The sequence below is a fragment of the Acinonyx jubatus genome, chromosome B2 (assembly GCF_027475565.1).
Source record: "Acinonyx jubatus isolate Ajub_Pintada_27869175 chromosome B2, VMU_Ajub_asm_v1.0, whole genome shotgun sequence".
Taxonomy (NCBI): Eukaryota; Metazoa; Chordata; class Mammalia; order Carnivora; family Felidae; genus Acinonyx; species Acinonyx jubatus.
The window spans coordinates 108,141,178-108,161,009 of record NC_069385.1 but is presented as its reverse complement, the minus strand read 5'-3'; the positions used below and the strand labels follow the sequence as shown (position 1 = coordinate 108,161,009).

At 53.4% G+C, this 19,832-nt stretch overlaps 1 protein-coding gene and 1 long non-coding RNA gene across 4 annotated transcripts in view; one reads left to right on the top strand and one right to left on the bottom strand.

Annotated features, from left to right (window-relative positions):
- Window positions 1-4,140: 4,140 nt before the first annotated feature.
- Window positions 4,141-19,832, top strand: part of CAPN11 (calpain 11) — an 18,550-nt gene continuing 2,858 nt past the window's right edge. The window contains exons 1-12 of one of the 2 annotated variants that reach the window (XM_053222747.1): window positions 4,141-4,230; window positions 10,208-10,461; window positions 10,841-10,910; window positions 13,453-13,571; window positions 14,380-14,513; window positions 14,698-14,866; window positions 16,096-16,179; window positions 16,289-16,374; window positions 16,614-16,688; window positions 16,845-17,005; window positions 17,147-17,316; window positions 19,494-19,705. In XM_053222747.1, coding sequence (XP_053078722.1) covers window positions 4,200-4,230; window positions 10,208-10,461; window positions 10,841-10,910; window positions 13,453-13,571; window positions 14,380-14,513; window positions 14,698-14,866; window positions 16,096-16,179; window positions 16,289-16,374; window positions 16,614-16,688; window positions 16,845-17,005; window positions 17,147-17,316; window positions 19,494-19,705 — 1,565 coding nt within the window. In that variant the 5' untranslated portion in view covers window positions 4,141-4,199. Of the gene's footprint in view, window positions 4,231-5,836; window positions 5,878-10,207; window positions 10,462-10,840; window positions 10,911-13,452; window positions 13,572-14,379; window positions 14,514-14,697; window positions 14,867-16,095; window positions 16,180-16,288; window positions 16,375-16,613; window positions 16,689-16,844; window positions 17,006-17,146; window positions 17,317-19,493; window positions 19,706-19,832 lie in introns of those variants that run through there. The other variant, XM_053222746.1, reaches the window with a different exon arrangement.
- LOC106974015 (uncharacterized) overlaps window positions 14,377-19,832 on the bottom strand; it is a 27,389-nt gene continuing 21,933 nt past the window's right edge. For both annotated transcript variants that reach the window (XR_008298585.1, XR_001430082.3), the window contains exon 4: window positions 14,377-19,678. This is a non-coding gene — a long non-coding RNA (uncharacterized LOC106974015). The remainder of the gene's footprint in view (window positions 19,679-19,832) is intronic.

Below are 19,832 nucleotides of genomic sequence, written 5' to 3'. Positions count from 1 at the left end.
GCTCCTGGAGAACCAAGAACTCCAGTCCTGGTTCTGTCACTAACATGCTGCACGACCCTCGGAAAGCCGCCTCTCCTCTCTGAACCTATCTGCTCATCGATAAAACCAAGGAGTATGACCAAGTGACTCCAATGACCCTGAACATCCAACCCATCCATTACCCACCACCCATCAGCAGGACCCCGAAAAGAAAGTGAGTCAAGGAACTCCCAGAGGAGAGAAGAGGAGAGACCCCAGGGGACCAGGCAGAGGAAGAGAAAAAGCAGATACCACAAAGGCTTACGGATAGTCGACCAGAAACGACCAACAGCAGGGATAGCAAACAAAGCAAAAAGCCCGTGAAAGATTGCCCAGGCACTGGCAGGGGGCAGGAGGCACACGGTGTGGGGCCCACCCACTCCCAGGCTACAGACAGATGTCCCCTGCTTGGAAGGCCAGTGTTCCCTGGGGGGACCGCCGTGAGCAGCTCGGCCCAGGCCTCAGCCCTCACATGTACGGCAAATGCACAGTCTTGTGAAATGTGGACCTCCAGGGAGGGTCCCCAGAGTCCCAGGGCTGGGGAGCAGAGCGCCGGCCGGTAGGTGGGCTGAAACTGGCTGTGAATTTCAAGCAGGGAGCATGCGCAGCAGGCCTCTGAGGCCTCAGACAGCAGCCCCTGATCCCTCCATGAAACCCCCTCGAGTACTCCTGTGCTCCAGACCCTGAGCTGGGTGCTGGCGACATAGCAACAAGGCTGATTGTAGAAGCCCAAGGCCCGGCGGGCAGGCCAGAGACAGATCTGAGCACTCACTAGGTCCAGCACCCTTCTGACCACCTTCTCTGAGTTGACTGAGTCCTCAAAGAAGCCCTATCCCAAATTCAGAGTTGAGGGGCCTGGGGCATACGGCGCTCATGTCCCTTGCTCCTGCTAACATGACTTTGGGTGCAGGGGTGCTAGGACAAGGGTGAAAAAAATCTTAGGGTGGTATGAGAGCCCCAGATCAGAACTATCTTGCCTATTCAAACTTTTTACTGTTCAGCCAAGAAGGTTGACACCCAAAGAGGAGGAATGACAAGAACCCACAACTATTAAGGCCAAAATGGCCAGCGTGGTACCAGATGCCTTCCCCAGGGTCATTGGATTAAACCAGAAACACTCCCAGCATGTGTTGGGAGGCTGGGAATGGCGGTGGGCAGTGGGGCGACCCTTCATCAGGTCAGACAGAAAAGTCCAGAAGGCGAAGGAAGGCTGGGGAACTGGGTAAAGGGGCAGCGAACAGACGGGGAGGGGTCGGGGTCCAGGTAAGGACTCACTGGCAGAGGCTGTAGGCAAGCAGGGAAGCATTCTGGGGCTGGACGCCTGGGGTCCTGTGAAGGTCCCACAGGTTCTGATCTGTTCTTTGGAACAAAACAGAGGAAGGAAGAAACCAGGTGTGTTTTGGGTCACGGGGGAAGGACCACTGGTGTTGATTGAGAGGGGGCCCTAGGGGGGTGCTTTAAGTAGCCAAGAGAGGTTTTGAACCAAGCACCTTGGTTCACGAAGGCCCCTCAGCTCCCCCGAAGCGTGTTCTCTGTACAGGTGGGCAGGCACAGCACCACTTTGCCTGGAAAACCCCGTTAGCTGCGCAGTGTGGCCTGGGACAGACCTCAGCCTAGACCCCCAAATTCCTCACCTGCCTGGCTTCCGTCGAGGCGGGGTCTCCCCTAACCCCACCTTACAGGGTCTTCTCCCCTAACCCTACCTCACGAAGCCCAAAGCCAGGTTCAAGTGTTGCCAGTTGTGAAACTCCAGATGATGCCGAAACAGCAAACTGAACACAGGTCCTGGGGCGAGCACGGCCCCGAGGTGGGAGACTGTGATACAGGAAGATGCCCGCAACCACCCAGCCCCTACCTCCGGTGCCCCCTCACAGGCAGAACCCAGGTCAGAGAGGGAAATCACAACATGCTCATTTGACAAACATTTCCTGAACCGGGGTTGAGGGTCCGGCTTCGCCCTGGGTACCGCAAAGGATCCTCGAGGTGCGACGGTGGAGTCACGGAAGGAGGCCACAGGGAGCCCCAGAGTCCGCCTCTCCTCCCTCCCTTTCCAGCTGGGGCCGGCAGAAGATAATGGGCAAGAGCTGAGGATTTAGGTTCAAGTCCCAGCTCAGCCACTTACCAGCTGAGTGACGCTGGGCGAGTTGTATCGTGCCTCTTGAACAGAAAAGCTCCTGTTGTCCTCACACACGAAATGCTCTGACACCAAAAGAGGGAAGGGGGCTTTTCCCACATCAACCGACTCTCCAACTATCCAGGCACCAGCTGGGTGTCCCACAATTCCGTTCAGTTCTGACGCCGTCTACCTGGAGCTAGCATCAGATGCCCAGGTTGTCACCTGCGCTTCCGCCCGACTGCCTATACATCAGGATTTATAGCCCTTCCTCAGGTTTTATCATTTGCTATGACAGGGGCGCCTGGGTGGCTCAGTTGGCTAAGTGTCCGACTTCAGGTCATGATCTCACCGTATGTGAGTTCAAGCCCCACACAGGGCTCCAGGCTGACAGGGCGGAGCCTGCTTGGGATTCTCTCTCCCTGCCCCGCCCCCCCCAAATAAAGAAGCTTTTTAAAAAATCTTATCATTTACTACGACAGCTCAGCAGAACTCAGGGAAACACATTTATCAGTTTCTTGTAAGAGGATATATTATAGGACACCAGTGAGTGGCTGGATGAGGAGGTACCTAAGGTGAGATCAGAAAGGTCCCAAGCATAAGAGCTTCTGTCCCTGTGGAGTTGGGGTGCCCCACCCTCCCAGCACGTAAATGTGGTCACCAACCCAGAAGCTCTCTCAACCCCGTATTTAGGAATGTTTCTGGAGGCTTCCTCCAGATTGGGCCTGACTGATGATTAAGTCAATCTCCAGCCCCTCTCCCCTCCCTGGAGAATGAGGAGTAGGGCTGAAAGTTCCAGGTTTCTAATCACGGCTTGGTTTTTCTGGCCACCAGCCCCCATCCTGAGGCTATCCAGGAGATCTCCAGGAGTGACCTCATTAGAACAAAAGACGCTGTTGTCACTCACAAAACTCCAGGGGATTCAGGAGTCCTGTCCCAGGAACCAGGGGCAGAGACCAAGTGTGTATTTCTTATTATGTCACCTCTGGCCCTCACTTTCCTCATCTGTAATGTGAGGATAATGATAACGTCCTTGAGCTGTTTTAAGGATTAAACAAGCGGAAAGTTCTTAGCCCAGCATTTGGCAGATAATAAGAACTTAATTAACTGTAATTAATGTTCTTATAGATGAGGAAGTTGAGAGATCCAGAAAGGGGGGTGGGGAAGACTTGTCCAAGGTCGGCTTGGAACAGGACTCTAGGATTCCATTCAGCGGCCTGAGCACCTGCTCTGTAATCAGCACTCCACCAGGCAGGGCAGGGGGACACAGGGACGACTGGACAGTCCCCGTCCTCAACGGTCATACGCTCTTGGAAAGACTATACTATAGGGAGGGTTTCTCATGTCAAAGAGTTCACTCTTTCCCCTGGATAGACATGACAGCCAGGCCAGTGGCCTAACCATGCCAAGGAGAGTGTTATGGGTTGAATTGCGTCCCCCCAAAGACGTGTTCAAATCCTAACCCCCCCAGTCAGTACCTCAGCGTGTGATCTTATTTGGAAATATGGTCATTGCAGAAGTAAACAGTTAAGATGAAGTCACGCTAGAATAGGGTAGGTCCCTAATCCACTGCAACCGGTGTCTGTATGAGAAGGAGACACAGAATGCCTTGTGAAGACCCAAAGACACACAGGGAGAGTGCCATGTCAGTGGGAAGTTGCCTTTCGGAAATGAAGAGGTTTTCAGGATACAAAGGTCAAGTTGGGGTGTCAGGGCCAACCCCTTCCTGGAAGGCTTGGGCTGGAGGAGAGGGACTCAGACTTGTCCTGATTGGACAGTACGGTGAGGACAGCCAGCGTGGTGGAGGTGCCCCCGGGGTAGGGGTGCTGGGACTCCTGTCTCCACAGGAAGATGACCCTATAGGCAGCGGGTAGGGCCCAGGCAGATGGAGAGCGGCGAGGTTACTGACCATGCCAGCTATGAGGGACAGTGGGAAGGAGGACAGAAGAGGAAGGCAGCTATTAAAACGTGCCACTGCCCCGGGGCCCCCACTGCACTTGGAGAGTTCTAGGTGGGGGTGGGGGTTCCCCTCCCCCTCCCCACCCAGAACCTTCAACTGTCAAGCACCATGATAGCCACCAGCATGCCGTACTCCCCAGGTAGGCGCTGATGGGCTTGTACCATTCCTGTACCTCTACAGACCAGGGCCTCCCGCCCCCCACCAGGGAAGAGGCCATGTCCCCTCGAGGGTGACTCTCCCATCGGACTGGAGGCTCCCTAGGAGCAGATGAGCCTCTTCCCCAGACGGTCCACTGATGGCCAGAACCACAGGACCCCTTCTTCTTGTCTCCACTGAAAGGTTGGAGTCGAGGAGCCGAGAGGGACCAGACACCCCACTGTCACAGCTATCTGTGAGAAAGGCTTGTATGAGGGAAGCCCCAGAGGCCATTAGAAAAAAACCTCAGGGAACAGAGAGAACCCCTCCGCATCCCAGAAAACCTGGCCTCTTGATCCAGAAAGACCAGACCGTGAGAAGGCTACAGGAGCAGGACTCCGTAGGCAGGCCTGGGGACCTGGCCTCAGGGCCTGAGGGAGACAGCACTGGGGAGAGGGGTGCTGGGCAGAGCTAGGCTGTTCTGCAGGGTGGAAGGCAGCCAATCCCAGCCGGCAGAAGGGCTCAGCGCTGCACCTCACCCAGCCTAGGAGGGTAGCTGGCTTCTGCTATACAGGGCACCCTAGATCCTGGCTTCCCCGGCCCTCACCATCTGCCTGACCCCTGGAGGCGTAGGGCTAGCCCTAGGAGAAGACCAAACCCAGTCCTCACTCTTCCAAAGTGCCCTGAGAAGTCTAGACACCCCTGGGCCAGAGAGCTTCCTATCCCTTCATGCCTTGTTTTACTGCGTTGCTCTGGCCATCTGCCTGTCTTTCCCACCGCCAGGCTTATCTGTCTGTCTGTGTCTCAGCTTGCCCACGCCCCTAGCCCACCTGTCAGGGCTCGAGTCTGTCACCCGCTCTGGAGACATTTTTGGTGACGACTGTGGTGGAGTGTGTGTCTGTGTAAGTCTCCCCGCCAGCCAGCTGAGTAACACGCTCAGACCCAGGAGACTTGGTACACAGGAAGTGAAGCCGGCGACAGAATGGTGGGAAGTGACTTCTCAGGCTGGGTGATGATCGAAGGGCATGATCACAGCCTTGGCCTGCCCCCTGGGGTTCTCCAGTGTTCTTGGACACCAGCACCTCCTGTGGTCCTTCTAGACCCGCAGGGGAGCCCAGTACATTCACTGCGGGGGGGCAGCCAAGTCAGAGTCTACCTAAGGCGACCTCGTAGTGGAAGGGCACAGAGTGGTTCACCTCACTGTCTGAATGACCTCGGGCCATTCGCTCACCCCCGGTCTCTCACCCTGAGCACTACAGGACGCTTAGCAGCATCGCCGGCCTCTCCCCTCTGGATGCCAGTAGCACCCACCTGGTCCCCAGTTATGACAGCCAAAAATGTCTCTAGACATTGCTAAGTGGTCCCTGGGGCACTATCTCGCAGGTTGAGGACCACTGCCCTAAGGCCTCCAGGCAGGCTCTAAGTTAGATGTAGGTCAGATGGGCCTAGTCGTTCCTGCCCTGCTGACGACACTGGGTAAGGGCCAGGTGATGAGACAAAACCAGTCCTCAGGGATGCCACTGCCCTGGGACTCCCACTGCAATTGGAAGAGTTCTGGGTGGGGGTGGGGTTCCCCTCCCCCTCCCCCTCCCCACCTAGAACCTTCAACTGTCAAGCATCACGCTAGCCACCAGCATGCTGTACTCCCCAGGTAGGCGCTGATGGGCTCGTACCATTCCTGTACCTCTGCGGACCAGGGCCTCCCCCAGGGAAGGGGCGTGTCCCCTTGAGGGTCCCCCTCAGGGATGTTCTGCCGCCTGCCTCATTGGACCCTCTTCATCTGGACCCCTTCTTCACCCCCCAAGATTTGTCCCCCCACCACAGGCCTCCCTCTAAGTCTTTCCCCTGCTCTTTGAGCAAAGAAATTAGCCACTTCTTCCCCTGCGTCCCCAACACCCTACCTTAGGGGAGTGGAGTGAACTTAGAGGAGGGAAAAGGAGGCAGTCACTCTCCCCAAGAACCTCCCAATTATCCCACCCGACCTGGTGGCCTCTCTCCCTGGCACCTTCTCCCTGCCTCTGTGGCCCATGAAGCTGAACCTGAAGGACGATAGTCGGAGAAGGGTCCTCTCAGAGCTCCATGCAGGGGTGGGTTCGCTTCTGACTCCTCGGTGCCCGGCACAGAATACATGCTCCAAAGATGTGGCTGAGACGAGCTACAGTTTGCTTCAAGGAGCGCAAACGGAGCAGCAGAGACAGACAGGCTCACAGAAGATCCCAACATGTAGAGTACAAGTGTTCCTGCATCCTTATGATCACTGAGTCCTGGGAGGGAGGAGGGGTGCTATATGATCCCAGGAGGAACTCCATAAATACTAGCTACCCAGCCGGGTCAGCGAGAAGGCAACCCACAATTTCTGAGCGCCTCGTGAACGCCAGCCTTTTTCATGTCTGTTGCACCATTTAATCCTGAAACACCCTACAAGGTAGGATGTGACGGCCTCTTTAGAGAGATGAGAAAACCAAGGCTCAGAGACATAAAGCAGCGTGCCCGAGGTCACACAGCTATCCACTCTGGTATGGGGCAGCCCAGGGCTGCAAAAGAGGAATCAGCTGCCTAAAGGGAGGTGACTTCACAAAGACCGCCTAGAGGCTGTAGGAAAGTGGAGGAAGCCTAAGCCGCGAGTGATGGGTAGGAGCATGGACCGGCCTGCCTAGGTGTGACCCTCACTGACTCTGCTGCCCACCAGGTATCCAGCCTTGAGGAAGTTCAACCTCTCTGGGCCTTGGTTCTCTCCCCTGTAGCAGGGAGACATAATAATAATAAACCCAGCCAACAGCGTTGTGAGGATTCCTTGAAGTAATGCAGGTAAAGCATTTAGAACCATGCCAGGTACACACTGAGTCCTCAAACACTGTTAACTATTATTTTTATAACTGCTCTGTAAGTGCTAGTTACTTTTTTTGTTTTTAAGTAGGCTCTGGGGCCCAGTGCGGGGCTTGAACTCACGACCCCGAGATCAAGACCCAAGCCGATATCAAGAGTCGGACGCTCAGCCAACTGAGCCACCCAGGCGCCCTGGTGCTAGTTACTTTTACACCTGGGGGAGAATCCTAGTATCTTCTCGTCACAAACCATAGGCTCTGTGGAAGAGGCAAAAGACAGGGTCCCAAGTCTCTATTCAGCAAACTCATTCTAATCCTTAGAGCCAATGGACTTTTCTCAGTGGGGGCCAGGAAACTCCAGGCCCCAGGGACCCCAAAGGGGGACCCCAGAGAAGCCTTTATGCTGTGGTCAAGGACTTTGCTCATCGCCTGCACCAATGCTCTGTCTTCCCTAGGCTGGGGTGAGCTCTTTTTTGTCCCCAGCCCAGGCATGGCCCGTGGCAGTGGTGGGTGGGAGTCTGCAGGTCCCTCCATTTACCAGGCACCTGCTCTGGGGTCAGCTCTTTGGGGGGATTCTCCCTAATGGAGTGGAGGGTCCCAGGGACGAGCCACATGACCATCTATCCCTTCACAGAGAGAAACTAAGATGCTCCTCCCTTCTAGGAGCACTGGGGAACATCATTCAAAACATCTATCGAGCACCTACTATGTGCCAATGCAGCAGCAAACAAACGACAAAAACCCCTGCTCTCCTAAGCTTTCATTCTAGTGAGGGAGACAAATAATAAATAAAGTGTATAGTATATCAGGGACCAAAGAGGGACAGGCAGCTGGGGGTCAGGGCAGGAGAGAGAAAACACAGATTTGCAAACATAGATGAAAAATCACTACAGTGCAATGCAAGGCATTCATTCATTCATTCATTCATCCACTGAAAGCATTTCTGAGCCCCTGCTGGGGCCAGGTGCTCTATGAGACAGATGGAGTTCATTGTATTTTATTTTTTAAGTTTATTCACTTAGTTTGAGAGAGGAGAGAGAGTGAGTGCACGGGGGGGGGGGGGGGGGGGAGGGGCAGAGAGAGAGGGAGAGAAAGAATCCCAAGTAGGCTCCAGCATAGAGCCCAGTATGGGGCTCGAACCCATGAACCGCGAGATCATCACCTGAGACGATGTCAAGAGTCAGATGCTTACCTGCCTGAGCCATGCAGGCGCCCCAAGAGACAGATGGAACCTAATAGTGGACAGAGGAGCCCCCACGTCCACCCTTGAGAGCTCACAGACAAGTCAACTCAGCAGGCAGGCAGTGACGGGTGTCACAACAAAGGAAAGTGTTAGACGTGACGGCGGCCCCACACTCTGCCTGGGCACGTTAGGGGAGGGCTTCCCCAAGGAGATGGCATTGAGCAGGGACTGGAAGACTGAGCAGGACTGTCTCCAGTGGACCAGGTGTGTGCGTGGGATCAGGAATGACCCCGGGCGGAGGCACAGAGGCAAGAACGATCTGGTACAGCTGAGAAACAGGGGCTGCCTGTGCAGGAAGGCTCTGGGCCTCTAGGTGGCAGCCTGGTTTGGGTTTGTCAGGCTCCAGGGGGAGACAACAGGAGCGTTACCGGACCTAGAGAAGTCCCAAGGAGACGCTGATGTGGGACAGGGGAATGGGTTGGCTTGGTTGGGGTAGCTTGAAGAGTAAAGAGGCCTCAGATAAATTTAGCCACAAGTGGCCCGTGATCCCCTTAGTTGGTGAAGATGGGAAGATGGTGCTAATTCCACAGGACTTCCCTCTGAGGAGAGGCGCCTCCCTCTAGGAGGTAGCATCAGGAAAAGGTCACGGTCATGGGTCAGGGCACCTGGGTGGCTTAGTCAGTTAAGCATCTGACTTTGGTTCAGGCCATGATCTCACAGCTCATGGATTCAAGCTCAGCTCAGAGCTTGGAGCCTGCTTTGGATTCTGTGCCTCTGTCTCTCTCTGCCCCTCTCCTACTTGGGCTCTGTCTCTCTCTCTCTCAAAAATATATAAACGTTAAAAAAAGATGTTTTACTAAAAAAAAAAAAAAAAGGAAAAGATCACGGGCCTCGTTTGGGATCTGCAGTCAGACTTAGACCCATGCCCAGCCCTCACCCCGTGACCTTGGGCAAATTCCTTGACCTCCAGGTCCCTGCTTCCTCTTCCAGTAATTGAGGGTATTGCATGGATCTTTCTCAGGGCTGGTGTGCCTGGCACAGAGCAGGCACTCGGCACTGTTAGCTCTGCAATTGTAACTCTTCTCCTTGTCTGTCAACAAGGGAGGACGAATAGCTGAGACCCCCTGCTCTTGCCTCTGTGCAACTCAGCCCTCTGTGTGCTCAATCTGGGTCTCACCTCTAGACACCCCAGAACCCTCCTGCCCTTCCCTGTAGCTGCCCCTTCTTTTCCTCACTATGCATTCCTCCCCTGCCCTGGCACCAACTGGGCTCTGTTTGCCTCAGACCACATCCTTCTACTGCTCTCTCTCTCTATGTAGATGATTGGCCTATTTGGGGCATTTTATATAAATCAATCATACAATAGGTGGCCCTTTGTGACTGCCTTCTTTCTCCTACATCCACGTCGTAGCGTGGATGAGAACTTCATTTCTTTTTGAATGGTATCCTTGTACGAGTGATATTCCGTTGGATGTCTGTTTCTCATTTTTGGTGCCCATGGATCAGCTGCTGGCCATGTGGGGTCTCCTCCCACTTGTTGGCTATTGTGAATAATGCAATGAGCATTTGTGTCCAACTTTTTGTACGGACACATATCTTCCTTTCTCTCAGGTATATGCCTAGAGGTGGAACTTCTGGGCCATACGGTAATAACTCTACGTTTAACTGTTAGAGGGAGAGCCAGGCCATTTTCCAAAGTGGCAGCACCCTTTCAAATTTCCACCAGCAAAGGATGCAGGTTCCAACTTCTCCACATCTTTGCCAACACTTGTTGTTGTTATCAGTCTTCTTTATTATAGCCATCCTAGCTGGTGCGAAGGGGTGTATCACTGTGGCCTTGATTTGCATTTGTCATTGACGACCAGTGGTGTTGAGCGATTTTTCATATGAGTGTTGGTCATATCTTCAGAAAGAAATCTGTCCAGATCCCTTGTCCATTTTTTAATTGGGTTGTTTGTCTTTTCATTATTAAGCGGAGGCGGTTTTCACCAATCAGGGAATGGCGGCTCACATCACCCACTGCCGCCTCAAAGCCAAGGGCATGGGCCAACACCACAACGCCCAGAACTTCCATAACCAGAGCTTTGAGGACCTGCAAGCCACCTGTCTGAGGAAGGGGGAGCTGTTCGAGGACTCCTTTTTCCCTGCCGAACCCAGGTCCCTGGGCTTCAAGGATCTGGGTCCCAACTCCAAAAGCGTGCAGAACATCTCCTGGCAGAGGCCCAGTGTGGGTACTGGGAGGGAAGGCATGGACTCATCTTCGGGGTGGAGGGCTGTTTGTAACAATGTCCCAGTCGCTTTGAAATTTCCAATCTCCCAACCTCCCCAATCCTGGCCCTGGGACTAGTCTCCACCTCCGTCAGGGCTGGAGACAGTTCTGGACATGCTTAAGCAAAACTTCTCAGATAACCCCTGGGAAAGTCACTTACTGACCTTTGCTATCACATCCGACAACTACGTCAATCTGGTCTTGTGCCCTCCTGCACCCTGTTTTCCCCTAGAACTTGGAGGTGGGCATCATGCCCCGGGAATGGCAAGATGGAGGTTCCGGGGAGGGGGGCGGGGCACGTCCTGGACCCTCTAAGACCTTTATTCCTTTACTGCAGGAAATCACAAGCAATCCTCATTTCATTATGAATGGGATCAGTCCAACAGACATCTGCCAGGGTGTACTTGGTGAGTGAGGAGCAAAAAAGCCGGTAGGGGGGAGGGGGTGAATCGGGGAAGAAGGCTGAGGTAGGGGGGGTGCCAGAATGTCTTTTGAGGATGGGAAGCTGGGACTCCTAGATTCAGACAACCTCTCCTGCTTCCCTGCCCCTCTGTTTCTGTGGAGAGGATGAGACTGTCAAGTATGTTCTTCCTGTTACCCGCCCCCCGGGTCTGATCCCAGCCCCTCCCGCTGCTAGCTGGGTCTGGGAGTAAGCTGGGTGGTATACTAGTGACCCATTGCTACACAATAAACTGCCCCGGGCAACGACAAATATCTATCATCTCCGTGTTTGTGGGTTAGTGATTTGGAAGAAGCATAGGTGGGTGGGTCTGGCTCAGAGTCTCTCCTGAGGCTGCAGTCAAGATGTCAGGCAGAGCTGTGCTCACCTGAAGCTTTCACGGGAGCTGAAGGATCCACTTCCAAGATGGCGCACTTACGGGCCAGGAGGCCTCAGTTCCCTTCCACGTAGGCTTCTCCATTGGGCCGCTTGAGGGTCCACACAACATGGTAACGGATCTCCCCAGACAGAATGATATGAGGGAGAGAACAAAGAGGAAGCCATCATGCCTTTTCCCGCCTAGTCTCAGGAGAACACACGCGGTCACCTCCACCACATTCCATTTGTTAGAAGCAAGCACAAAATCTGGCCCACACTCAGGGGAAGGGAATTAGACTCCACCTCCTGAGAGGACTGTCAAAGAGCTTGTGGACATATTTGTAAGCCAGTGCCGGTTCCAGAACTTCCTTAGTCTGACGTATTAAGTAAAGGAGCACTAGGCTCTTCAGCCCCCTCTCCCATGGGCTTCCATGACAACCCCAAGGGATATCTTCCTCCTTGAGGAAGGATTCCTCCAAACCCCTCATCGCATTTTCAGGGATCAGACCAGCATGGGCTTCCTCTGGGGCTGAGTTCTGTCGTATTTGTGGCAGAGAAAAGGGCAAGTTGTAGGCAGGGCAGAAACCAAGGAGACCTCAGGCCCCATGTCTGTCACCGTGGCTTACTGGGCCACAGGAAGTGACCTGGCTTCTCCCTATTTAGGTGTCCTTTTGGCAATGGAGGATTGGAGTGTCCTTAACCCTCCTTTTCCCACCCTCTGCCTCCCACTAAGGGTACCCCAGGCAACTAGGAAGCCATTGGTAATCGCAGTAGCTTTCCTAGAGCCCCTCAGCCTCAGCCTGGCCCAGGACACTCAGGCTACCACCCTGCCCCACGGCCACCCCAGGACATCTGAGATACCCAGGAGAGAGAACTCGGTGGGTGACCTCAAACCAGAGTTACTGCCCCTGTGCCCCATCAATGCCTAGCCCCGGGGACCTAGCTGGGCTACAGACTAAGCCCCTTGGGTGTCTGGTGTTATGTGACTGATATCAGGGAGAGATGTCTTTTTTTTTTTTTTTTATGTTCACAATTTGCTTTATTTATTTTTTTTTCATTTTTTTTTAATATATGAAATTTATTGTCAAATTGGTTTCCATACAACACCCAGTGCTCATCCCAAAAGGTGCCCTCCTCAATACCCATCACCCACCCTCCCCTCCCTCCCACCCCCCATCAACCTTCAGTTTGTTCTCAGTTTTTAACAGTCTCTTATGCTTTGGCTCTCTCCCACTCTAACCTCTTTTTTTTTTTTTTCCTTCCCCTCCCCCATGGGTTCCTGTTAAGTTTCTCAGGATCCACATAAGAGTGAAACCATATGGTATCTGTCTTTCTCTGTATGGCTTATTTCACTTAGCATCACACTCTCCAGTTCCATCCACGTTGCTACAAAAGGCCATATTTCATTCTTTCTCATTGCCACGTAGTATTCCATTGTGTATATAAACCACAATTTCTTTATCCATTCATCAGTTGATGGACATTTAGGCTCTTTCCATAATTTGGCTATTGTTGAGAGTGCTGCTATAAACATTGGGGTACAAGTGCCCCTATGCATCAGTACTCCTGTATCCCTTGGATAAATTCCTAGCAGTGCTACTGCTGGGTCATAGGGTAGGTCTATTTTTAATTTTCTGAGGAACCTCCACACTGCTTTCCAGAGCGGCTGCACCAATTTGCATTCCCACCAACAGTGCAAGAGGGTTCCCGTTTCTCCACATCAGGGAGAGATGTCTTGATTGCTACACTAATGTAATCATGGCGTAGAAGTAGAAGGAGGCAGGGCATGGGGGAAGGTGACTGGATTTGTTCAGGGGGGCGGGGAGGGGGGGGGGGAACTGGCTCTCTCCCAAAGAAAGTAGATCCCAGAGTGAGAAGCAAGACGAAAGCCAAATGCCTCCTCCCCAAATCTGAAAACAAAAGCATCCAGCTCTAATTTGTGAATCTCTTCTGTAATACAGAAGGTAAAGAGGCTCACCTCCCCCGCCCCCCCGCCAGAGCCTGTTCTTTCAGCCCTGTTTCTCCCTACTAGATTCCTTCCTGAACACTTCTTAGTGACAGGGCTAAGGGAGGGGGCCACGGAGTCAGTTCCTGGGAGTACAGGAGAGGCAACCCCCTTCCTGTCTTTCCAGGGGACTGCTGGCTGCTGGCTGCCATTGGCTCCCTCACCACCTGCCCCAAACTGCTGTACCGTGTGGTACCCAAGGGGCAGAGCTTCAAGAAAAACTATGCAGGCATTTTCCATTTTCAGGTGAAGGATGATTTGAAAGCCAGAGTTGTTTTGTGGTGTGTGTGTGTGTGTGTGTGTGTGTGTAGCAGAGACAGAGACAAAGCGGGTAGGGAGGAAGAAGAAGAATTATATTTGCTTTGAAGTTACATTTTTTCTTTGTGAAAAATGACATTTATTAGGGTGGATTTTTGTCTAATTATCAGAGAAATATCTGGTCACTAAAGAAATCACGTAAGCTAATTTTTTAAAGCCCTCGAAGAAAATAATAATAATGATCTGTTGTTGGTGGCCCTCCTTCTCCTGCTTCTCTCCCTCTCCCTCTCTGTCTCTTCCTGTTGGTAGAAACACGCGTGTGTGTGAATGTGTGTGCGTGTGTATGACATTGGGAGTCGCTGTCACATAGTTTTGGTAATCTGCTCTTTAAACTTAGCGACATGTGGACACATTGCCCGTGTCGCAAAATATTTCTGAGAATCACAAGAATTTTTTTAATTCCAAATTTAAAATCCTAAAGCCCAGCCAAGGTCAAAATGTGGGTGGGGTCCCTCTGGGGCCCAAGGCAGAAACTGGAGATGAGGCTTGGGGTGACCTTCAGGCTTTTCATAGCTTTTCACTCACTTTTCAGCCCTTCTGGGGAGTGGGCTCTCTGACACTGGCGTGTCACTGATCCTGGCCACCAGGAGGTGCTCGTGTAACACAGGTCTCATATACGGCAGCGGGGGTGGGGTGGGTGTGAGGGTGTGTGCCTACACGCACGCATGTGCTTGTAGGATGGCCGGGGGCACACACGTGTCTTAAGCCCCACTGAGGTCCACCTTGCTGCCCACAGATTTGGCAGTTTGGACAATGGATGGACGTGGTGGTGGATGACCGGCTGCCCACAAAGAATGGCAAGCTGGTGTTCGTGCACTCGGCTGAGCGCGCTGAGTTCTGGAGTGCCCTGCTGGAGAAGGCATATGCCAAGTGAGTGCCCCAAGCCTGGGCTTGCCTCCAAGCCTGCCCGACAACTGGCAGCTATGGGGGCAGCTGACTCAGGGGAAAAGGCAGATGGAGGTCAGGGCATCCCTTCCTGCCCTCACCACACCCACTCGTGTCCAAGCTGGCATCTCTAACCCAGAGCATAAAAGTGCCCTCTCTGTGCCCACAGGCTGAATGGGTCCTATGAAGCTCTGTCGGGGGGCAACACAGTAGAGGGCTTTGAAGACTTCACAGGGGGCGTGACCTATAGCCTCCAACTCCAGAAGCCCCCTCGGAACCTGCTGAGGATTCTTAGGAAGGCCATAGAGCGGTCCTCCCTCATGGGCTGCTGCATCGAAGTAAGCCATACTGGGTCCTGCCTCAGGGCCTTTGTACCTGCGGTTGCTTTCACCCAGATGGTTCTTTCCCCCAGGTAGCTGCGCGACTAGCCCCTTCTCATTCACATTTCAGTTCAAATGCCCCTTCCTCAGGCCTCTCTTCCCTACCTCCCACTCTAAACCAGCTGCTCCTACCTCCCTTTGCTTTCTACTTTGTTTTTATTCTCCCCCTAGCATGTATTGTGATCTGAAATGGTCTTACTTATCAATATAGTTGTTCCCAGCCTATCTTCTCCCGACAGTTTCGTATTCCATGGGGGCAGTGACCTGTCTCATTCACTGCCGGATCCTGGGACTTAGGATGCTGCCTGGCATATGCAAGAGACACCCAGCAAATATTTATTCAAAGAAATAAATGAGCCCAGGGTGGAACCGTACGACCCTGCCTTTGCACCCTGGGCATGTAACCCCGAGAAACGAAGACTTACAAGCACATGAAAGCCGGCACACAAATGTTCATAGCGGCTTTGTTCATAGTAGCCAGAAACTGGGAACAGTCTAGACGTCCTTCACGGAGTGAATAGTTAAACTGCGGTGCCCAGAGGCCATGGGATATAACTCGGCGATAAGAGGAAATGAACTACCAATACATGCAACTACTTGGGTGAATCCCAAGGGAATTATGCTGCGTGGGGAAAACCAAGAGAGTTCCATACTGTACGAATCCATTCACATGGCAGGCTTGAAATGACAGATTTTTTAAATGTTTATTTATATTTGAGAGACAGAAACAGAGTGCAAGCAAGGGAGGGGCAGAGAGAGAGAGACACAGAATCGGAAGCAGGCTCCAGGCTCTGAGCTGTCAGCACAGAGCCCGACGCGGGGCTCGCACTCAGGAACCGCAAGATCATGACCTGAGCCGAAGTTGGACGCTTAACCGACTGCGCCATCCAGGGGGCACCTAGGTGGCTCAGTCGGTTAAGCGTCTGTCTCTGGATTTTGGCTCAGGTCGTGATCTCACGGTTCATGGGATGGAGTTTTGAGTCCGGCTTTGCACTGACAGCAAGGAGTCTGCTTGGGATTCTCTCTCTCCTTCCCTCTGCCTGCCTCTCTCTCTGTCTCTCTCTCTCTCTCTCAAAATAAATAAACTTAAAAAAAAAAACCCTGGACCCCAAGAGTGCTCACATCTCTTCGGGTGCCCTGGTGCATCTGACCGGATCCTGAATTCCTTTCTTTCCTCTGTTCTGTAGGTCACCAGCGACAGTGAGTTGGAGGCCATGACCCAGAGGATGCTAGTGAAAGGGCACGCCTACTCCGTGACCGGCCTCCATGATGTGAGTCTGCCAAGGGCACCCTACCTGGAGACACAGAACAAGGAGGACAGTCCCTCCTGCCCCAGGACCTTCAGCCACACCCCTGCCACCACACCCTTTCCGCCGCCAGGTCTTCTACAGAGGCAGGACGGAAACCCTGATTCGGGTCCGGAATCCCTGGGGCCGGATCGAGTGGAATGGAGCCTGGAGTGACAAGTAGGTGCCCCTGAGCAGCACTGTCAGGTGAGGAGCAGAGCGCACGGCTGGCCCACCAGCCAGGCAGTGTCACAGATGGACCCGCTGGCGTCCCAGGACCAGCCCCTCCCCACTAGTGTCTTTCCCTCTAACTCAGGACCCCCAGCGGCCGGAGTTCAGTGGGGAGGGAATCCCTTGGGGAGGAACAAAATACCTTCTGAGCCCTGCCCTTCTCTTTCCACCTCCTGTCTCTGATCCAGTGCCAGCGAGTGGGACAAAGTGGCCCCAGAAACCCAGAAACAGCTGCTTCAGAAGAGGGAGGATGGGGAGTTCTGGTCAGTGCAGCTTGGGTGGGCTTCCTTCTGCCCCCACGCCCGTCCCTTCATCTCCTCTGCCGCCCTCCCACCCTTGCCTTTGATGGGGAGGCTCTGAGGGGGAGCCTCCGGGTGTGACGGTGCCACAGGCTCTAGCCGTCGTGCCCTCCACCACAGGATGTCCTACCAAGACTTCCTGGACAACTTCACGCTCCTGGAGATCTGCAACCTGACGCCTGACACGCTCTCTTGGGACGACAGGGGCTGTTGGCACACCACCTTCTGCGAGGGCAGCTGGCGGCGGGGCAGCACTGCGGGGGGCTGCAGGAACCACCCCGGTGGGTGAGGGGATTCGGGGTCCGCGAAGGGGTCAGGGGACCGGCAGATCCCACGAGGCCCCGCCGAGGAGGCAGGTGTGTGGCCAGGAAGCCGGTCCACCCTGGGAAGGGCAGAGCCATGCTGACCTGCTTCTTCCACAGACACATTCTGGACCAACCCCCAGTTCAGGATCTCTCTCCCGGAGGGGGATGACGACCCAGAGGACGACGAAGTTGTCTGCACCTGCCTGGTGGCCCTGATGCAGAAGAACTGGCGACGGGCACGGCCCCTCGGAGCCCAGCTGCAGACCATTGGATTTGTCATCTACTCGGTGGGTGCTCCACCACCTCCCCCAGCCACTCTTGCTCCCTCTCCTGGCCTCACCCCCTTCAAGACCCTGCCAGAGGCCTTAATGAATAGTAACGCCTTCCAAGAAGAGGGAGGAGACAGAGCGCCAGGGAGGTGAGGTTACTTGCCCAAGCTCACACACCCAAGGCTCAGAAGCAGATTATGTCCTGATTCCCAGGTGTTCTGAGACTTCACAGTGTCCCCAGGTGTCCCCCCACACACACACACCCGCCCAGACACACCACCCAGAGCGTTGACTCCAGCAGCCAAGAGATATCCCTGACCACATTTCTGAAATTGTGCTTTGCGAAATCCTATAAATGACAATTTGTTCGAATAGTTACGGAGCACCTACTGTATGCCAGCCACCAGTCCAATCTCCACTGGTCCAATAGTGAACAAAAAGAGACACAAGGGGCGCCTGGGTGGCTCAGTCGGTTGGGCATCTGACTTCGGCTCAGGTCATGATCTCACAGTTCATGAGTTCGAGCCCCGCATTGGGCTCTGTGCTGACAGCTCAGAGCCTGGAGCCTCCTTGGATTCTGTGTGTCCCTCTCCTGCTTATGCTCTGTCTCTCTCTGTCTCAAAAAAAAATAAAAACATTTTTAAAATTATAAGATACTTCATCTTAAAAAAAAAAAAAGAGAGAGACACAAGCCTTGCCCTCCTCCTAGGCTGGGAGCCCACCAGGTTAACAGACACCAGACATGCCTGAAGATATTTCCAAGGTTAGGGGTGCCTGGTGGCTCGGTCGGTTAAGCGTCTGAATTGAGCTCAGGTCATGATCTTGTAGTTCATGAGTTTGAGCCCTGCATCGGGCTCTGTGCTGACGGCTCAGAGCCTGGAGCCTGCTTCAGATTCTGTGTCTCCTTCTCTCTCTGCCCCTTCCCCGTTCACACTCTCTCTCTCTCTCTCTCTCTCTCTCTCTGTCTGTCTAAAGAATAAAGAAACACTCAAGACATTTAAAAAATATATATATTTCCAAGGTTAGCTGTGGTCCTTCAGGAAAGGTATATACTCTACCTCCCACCTGGGGCTCTACAGGGCATCAGCTATGGGTTTTTGTCATCCCTACGGGGCAACAACCCACTTAATCTTTTTTGTTTATTTTATTTACTTTTGAGACACAGAGAGAGACAGCAGGGGAGGGACAGAGAGAGAGAAAGAGAGAGACAGGAGATAGAGAATCCCAAGCAAGCCCCGTGCTGCCAGCGCAGAGCCCAATGTGGGGCTCGAACTCACGAACCGTGAGATCGTGACCTCAGCCGAAATCAGGAGCCGGGCATTCAACTGACTGAGCTACCCAGGATCCCTTACAACCTACTTATCTTGGTTTAACTCACCTTTTTACAAACATATTTGTGTTCAATGGCCAGTTTCAATAATCACCTGTTAACTACTGCAGGATACAAGTGTTCCATGGAAAATGCTCGTGTTCTGGAAAACGCTCTCCTCGACTTTCATCCTAGCTCTTTCACTTTTTAGCAGTGTGAAATTGGGCACGTTACCTCACCTCTTGGGATTCGGTTTCCTATCCTTAACCTGCAGGGATAAAAACCTCCCCCTGGCAAAACTTTGTGTAAACTATGCTTTGTTGTCCAAAACTGAGGGATTATTAATGTTAACGTTAGGACTTTTGGCTGTCAGAACCTATGCCCCCCACCGCCACCAGTGTCCCGCTGTAACACACACATGTGCACGCGTGCACACACACACACACACACACACACACACACACACTGCCTGACTTCTACAGGCCTGAGTCCTTTCACCATCCTGGGAGTTTGGCCTTCCTCTCTCTTCTCTTCCTAGGTCCCAAAGGAGGTACAGAAGACATGGGCTTGATTCTGGGCAGGCACTGCCCCACCTCTGGCTGCATGTGGATGGGCAAGGGGTAGAATTCAGCCAAGGGCTCTCAGGGCTACTGGGTTAGGATTCTACTGCGTTGGGGCCCCGGATGGGAGTCAGGGCAGGAGATCAAGGAGTAGGGAGTCGGGCAGGGGATACTTTGGTTACCTGCCAGCTGGGTGGTATCCAGGACTGGTCAGTTTGTGGTAATGCCTCCCCCGGAGACTTGCCCAAGTAAGCTTCACTTTTGGGGTCCCTCTCTCTGCCTATACTCACATGCCAGCCCTGTACCCACCTCCAAGGCACATATAGTTTCAGAACATCCAGGATACTCGCTTGAAGAAGGACTTCTTCATAAAGTATCAGGACCATGGCTTCTCAGAGATCTTCACTAATTCGCGGGAGGTGAGCAGTCATCTCCGGCTGCCTCCGGGGGAATATGTCATCATTCCCTCCACCTTTGAGCCACACAGAGATGCCGACTTCCTGCTACGGGTCTTCACAGAAAAGCACAGCGAGTCCTGGTGAGGAGCCCTACCTCACCGCTCCAAGACCACCTGCCCAAGAGCTGTAGGATGTCAAGCTCAGGGGGCCGTCATCTGGTCCTCCCCAACTCTGTCCCTAGTTTAAGTCAGGGAAACTGAGGCACAC